The sequence below is a fragment of the Panthera uncia genome, assembly GCF_023721935.1.
Source record: "Panthera uncia isolate 11264 chromosome A1 unlocalized genomic scaffold, Puncia_PCG_1.0 HiC_scaffold_17, whole genome shotgun sequence".
In the NCBI taxonomy this organism is placed as follows: Eukaryota; Metazoa; Chordata; class Mammalia; order Carnivora; family Felidae; genus Panthera; species Panthera uncia.
This window is the reverse complement of record NW_026057577.1, coordinates 122,140,636-122,146,635: the sequence shown is the minus strand read 5'-3', so window position 1 is coordinate 122,146,635 and position 6,000 is coordinate 122,140,636. Positions and strand designations below refer to the sequence as shown.

Below are 6,000 nucleotides of genomic sequence, written 5' to 3'. Positions count from 1 at the left end.
AAATAAACGTTAAAAAAATTAACAAAAAGAAATACCAATTTCTTTTTGTTAATTTTTTTAACGTTTATTTATTATTGAGAGACAGAGACAGAGCATGAGCATGAGCAGGGGAGGGCAGAGAGAGGGAGACACAGAATCCGAAGCAGGCTTCAGGCTCCGAGCTGTCAGCACAGAGCCCGATGCGGGGCTCAAACTCACAAACTGTGAGATCATGACCTGAGCCGAAGTCAGTCGCCCAACCAACTGAGCCACCCAAGTGCCCCTGAAATTGGTATTTCTGTAATCATGCTTAACCAAGCATACATAGAAACTAGTGTTCTCTGTCATATTTATCCAAACTATATTTCACTAAAATTTTTAAAAACAATTACTTATTGAAAAAATCTGTAAAATATTTTTTAATGTTTATTTTGAGAGAGAACAAGTGCACAAGTGGGGGAGGGGCAGAGAACGAGAGGGAGACACAAAATCTGAAGCAGGCTCCAAGCTCTGAGTTGTCAGCACAGAGCCCAACGTGGGGCTCGAACCCACAAATGGTGAGATTATTACCTGAGCCAAAACCAAGAGCTGCATACTTAACCAACTGAGCCTCCCAGGTGTCCCAATAATTTTATTTTTTAAAAACTAAACTTTAAAAACAGTTCTTAGACTGTGTGAGTAACTGAAAAGGACTTAGCAAATTTCCCATACCTTCCTGAGATAGAATAATGTCCATAAATGATATTTTAGGTAATATTAAGAGGAGTCATGAGTATTTATATTGAAGTCTAACAATGGCATAGTGAGACTAAAACTGACATATTTGTTTTAAAAACTGTTTTAAATCTAAGGCCAAACTTTAAGTCATTTTATTAGAATGACATGCCAAATTTTTGAGTACACTAAAAATGCTGATTATTTTAGTATTTGGCAGATATGTTAAGTTGAAATAGTTAAAATCCAAATAACAGGAGCAAGCAGAAAGAAGGAGAAGGGAAGATGGGAGGTAGAAAAAATATGAGAGGGGAGGATCTGAAAGGTAAGGTACTGTCTTCTCAAATAAATTAACTTATAAAGGAATCACCTGACGCTAGGTAAAAACTAGGTATAAATCAACTGTATTACCAGCAAATAGAAAATGTAATTTAAAAAACAAAGCCATTTTTTACGAGAATGTTTTCAAATGAGCAAGTATGAAATCTGACATTGACATAAATAAACACTCTAATTCTATGTCACAGTGTATTATGTTAAAATGCTTTAAGTATGATGAAAGATTAGTATTTAGGTCAATGTTTAATGCTGAAGTGGCACTATCTATGAAAATAACTCCAGGGGCGCCTGGATGGCTCAGTCAGTTAAGCATCCGACTTTGGATCAGGTCATGATCTCAATGCTCCTGGGTTCGAGCCCCATGTCAGGCTCTGTGCTGACAGCTCACAGCTTGGAGCCTGGAGCCCGTCTCAGATTCTGTCTCCGTCTCTTTGTCCCTCCCCTGCTCGTGCTCTCTTTCTCTCTCAAATATAAATAAACATTAAAAAATAAAAAAAGAAAATAACTCTGAGTGATTACTAAAGAAATAGTGTTTATAAAATAAGATCTATTTTGCTTAGAAGACTAAATTAGCTCATGAACAAACACTGACAAGTATTGGTAAATAAGTATTCTTCTGTCTGCTGGATAATAAATTTATTTGCAATTACAATAATAAACTTAAGAGGAAAAAAAGCCACTGTTACTACTAGCACCAAACACCAAATTCATAGGAATAAATTTATTAGAAGATACATAAGACTTTCTATCACCAATATAAATCAAAGAAGACCTAACTATATGGAAAGATAGACCATGTTCCTGGCTTGGATAACTCAGTATAGAAAGAATGAAAATTCTCCTAAACTGGTCTCCTCAATTAATAGATCTAATGTAACTCAAACAAAAATCCTGGTAGGTTTTTAATGTGTCTTTTGAACACATGGCCGGTTAACAGGATATCCATGAGGGAAAGAAAATAATGACTCTTGATCCCTAACTCACACCATAAACTGCCCTTGCTGTTAAGTCCCTAAAGAAATCCCTCTGCAGGGAAATTCTACCACTGCTCCGGAGTTAACAAATAGTATTTCAACCACCAAATGCTACAAATGAAGGTTAATATATGAATTAAATAGGTTTGTCCTACTATGTGACAGAAGGTGAGAACACTGTTAAAAATAATAAAAACCTGATGGATATTCTCATCTTCTGAGTTTTAATTTTTGTCTTTTGTACTTTTAAGTGGCTGTCTCATTTTTTGGTTATCACTTATCAGGTAGCCTCACTACATACACCACTGGTTCTCAGTTTATATGCTCCATGATCATTTATGAGGAATGTTGCAAGTCATTTCCTAAAATTCCATTAGGAAAGAAATTTCTAAAGTTTTAAATTTGAACATAATCTCACTTTCACTTGAACTGCAAAATGCATTTCTGGGAAGACAAAAAGGGAACACGGTTCCAGCCATCACTGAGAAGTGCACCTAAGCCTGGTTATTCCCTTGGGAGTATATCAGCGAATCGACATAATTCCTCCTAAGTTTCAACAGAAGGAATAGAAAGGTGGAGAGCTGCTGGTCTAGAGCACAGCTGAGAATCAAAAAAAGTTTAAGAAAAATCACCACACAAGCAAAAGAAAATCACAAAACCCACTCACTACGTTCCACACACTTTATTCATGAGACCCTTTAGCCCAAACTCCGCCTCGAATTCAGAATTGCAGGGGAGGAAGGGAAGCAAGGACTGCTGGAGGCAAAGCCATCAGTGCGCCACAGGACAGTTGCCACGGGAGAGGGGACAGAAAAGCTCGAAACGCAAAGTCTCTGTGGACACTCAACACAAGCTATATAAATAGGGCAGTCTCCCACAATAACTTCTGGAAACATGCTGTACTTTTAGAACTGTAGGAGTGACCACATTAATAACGATGCCCCTGTATAACGGAGCATATGTTACACACACAAACAGGGAGAGGGGGCCCTTCTCATGCGTGTCCTCCAGTTACTCCTCCTCCTCAAATATATTACTTTAAAAGTCACAGAAGCCTGCAATACACTATTGAAAGATTTTTGTGTAAAATCATTACAATTTCTTTAATTGGGGTAAGTTTTAAAAGGTATGTTTTAAATTTTTTAAAATTTACTTACTGTAGACAGAGACAGACAGACAGCAAGAAGGGGAGAGGGACAGAGAGAGACAGAGATTCCTAAGCAGGCTCTGTGCTGAGCATGAGGCCTGATGTGGAGCTTGATCCCACAACCTTGAGATCATGACCTGAGTTGACATCAAGAGTCGGATGCTCAACCAAGTGACTGAGCCACCCAGGTGCTCCAAAAGGTATGTTCTAAAGTTAAATTTTAAAAAGATATGTTTTAATTAGGTGGGACGTTTTACCTTTTTAATTTTAAAAGGTATGTTTTTGGTGGGAAACTGACACAGAGTGGCCCTTGAAAACACAGGGTTTGGGGAACCAACCTCCCATGAAATTCTCATGGAACCTCCCAAAAATCTACATGCAAGAGCACCCAGCTGGCTCAATGAGAAGAGCACGCGACTCTTGATCTTGGGGGTCATGAATTCAAGCCCCATTGTTGGGTGTATTTTTTTACTAAAAAAATAAACTTAAAAAAAAATCTATATATAGCTTTTGACTCCTCCAAAACTTAACTACTAGTTTACTGTTGACTGGAAGCCTCACCAATAACAGACAATTGATTAACATAACACATATTATGTGTATCATATTCTCACAATAAAGTAAGCTATTTAACATGTTAAGAAAACCATAAGGGAAAATGCATTTACAGTACTGTACTGTTTTTACTGAAAAAAATTCATGTATAAGCAGGCCCATGCAGTTCGAACTTATTTTTTTGTTCAAGGGTCAACTGTTATATGAGATAATTCCTGAACAATGTAGGATTAAGAAGTATTATATACTAATTACCCTTGACTCAACACAGCTGTTAACTAAGAATTTAAAAATTACCGGCTGGATATTGCAAATCTTCTTACAAAACCTTCAAGTTATATAAATACAAGATTAGAACTCATCTTAAAACAAGCAAAAATTTGGATGCCTTCATCTATAATTTATTAAAGAATTAAAAAAAGAGAGAAAGAAATAGCACCATCCCCCATCGCTTGGAAACAGCATTAAAGCTTTCAAAGAGGACCAAAACAGACTACTAGGAACTCTTTCTTCAGTATTATATACTTACATCCTGCGAAAATAACTGTCCCAAATATGTTATCTTCTGTTGTGAAAACCACATTTGTTCCACTGTTTGCAGAAACTGAAATATTATGGATCTTGATTGCAACATTTTCCCCATCAAGATGAATAAGGGGACAATTTGTTTGGCCAATCTGTGCTGATAACACTTTTTCTTGAGTCACACAACAAAATGTTATATCTGAGCCTACAAGTATCACTTTGTCTTGAGGAAAAACCTTAGTCTGAGAATCAGGAGACCCTAGAAAGAGCAAAAGGAATCACAAATACTTTAGAAGCATTTTACCATAAAATAGCCCAGTGTATACAAAACATACTATAAAGTGTTTTGTAATAATGGTGGCCCAAAGACAAGGTATGACCCCCCAGGTTTCAAAGGAGCAAGACCTACACAAGAAATAAAATAAAAGTAGGTATGTCTTATCTACTTATGATGGGTGATGGTGGGGGAATGCAGGGGACTACAGGCCAATAGCTAAGGTCACAGGTTAATGTCTTAAGAAGTGTAAAGGTTCAAATTAAATGCGTTTATATCCACACATAAAAAATCCACACCAAGAAAAAGTCACTTATTATATAATTCTATTCCTCTGAAATGATTCTGTGTATTTAGGGCCGACTTCTTACTTTCCATCAGCCTGAATATATGTTTAAGTATTCTACATCTTAAACAGAACTTTTTCTTTAATCCTAATTCCCTGCTGGTTAAAGCCACACCTTTGTTTTTATTTTCCTAAATGTCCAATCTTTTTAATTATCTCTAGTTTCCTACTTACTCTTTAATCTACCACAATGTGGGTCCTACCTTGACCATTCCACTAAGGTGTCTTGCTGGCCTAAATTGCTCAGTCCAACAGCCACTTCTCAGTCTCCCCTTCCCTTTGACATCCACAGCATCGGGTGTGTTGCCTAAGCTCTAACTTCTCAAAACTCCCTTCTCTCTTGGGTTCTACACCACTCTACCCCACCGGGCTACTCTTACCGGGCTACTCTTAACCCTCTGGCTACTGTCTGCTTTGCTGGCCTCTTTTTCTTTCATCCTACCCTTAGACATTCAAGCTTGTAAGATGTGTATCCCTGGTCCCCATTTCTCTTTCCCTGAGCATGTTAACCTCCAGACGTAAACAATATGAATCGCATGTATGTTGATGATTCTCAAATAGAGATCTTCAGCTCCTACTAATCACTGCCTATGAGACACTGCTACCCAGACACTTCATAAGTACCTCAAGCTTAACATATTAAGAATGAATTTATCTTTCCCACTGAATTCATTCACATATTTTCTGCCTCAGTGGAAGACATCACCAGCTGCTCAGCTGCCCAAACTAATGCTCACATTTGGTTCTATTTCTTGGTTACCAAACACACAGTCACCAATTTTAATCCTGTGTCTTCAGTGTTCACAACTTTTCTCCCTTTTCATTACCAAACCCAAGTGCCCTACTTTACACCTTCACTGTCTTTTGCTGAACTGCAAAAGACCCTCCTTACTCATCTACCTGCTTCCAGTCCTTCCTTCCTCGGGTCCACTCCTCCACGCTGTCACTAGAGTGGATCTACAATAAACGTCAGCCTAGGTGTTGGCAACAATTTTCCAGGCCTTCTCTCCCACTGCCAACGTTCTACCTGCCTGAGCTCCATTCAGGGTGCAGATGAGTTCAGTACACTTACAGATCCCCATGTTCTCTGCAATAACTCTGCAGCTCATATGGATCTGCTCCGTGGGCAAGAAACTAGGAGCCTTTT

General features: G+C 38.0%; 1 protein-coding gene across 1 annotated transcript in view; it reads right to left on the bottom strand.

Moving 5' to 3' along the window:
• LIFR (LIF receptor subunit alpha) overlaps positions 1 to 6,000 on the bottom strand; it is a 78,553-nt gene that overhangs the window by 31,637 nt on the left and 40,916 nt on the right. The window contains exon 7 of the mRNA XM_049648135.1: positions 4,238 to 4,492. Within this exon, the coding sequence (XP_049504092.1) occupies positions 4,238 to 4,492 (255 nt within the window). The remainder of the gene's footprint in view (positions 1 to 4,237; positions 4,493 to 6,000) is intronic.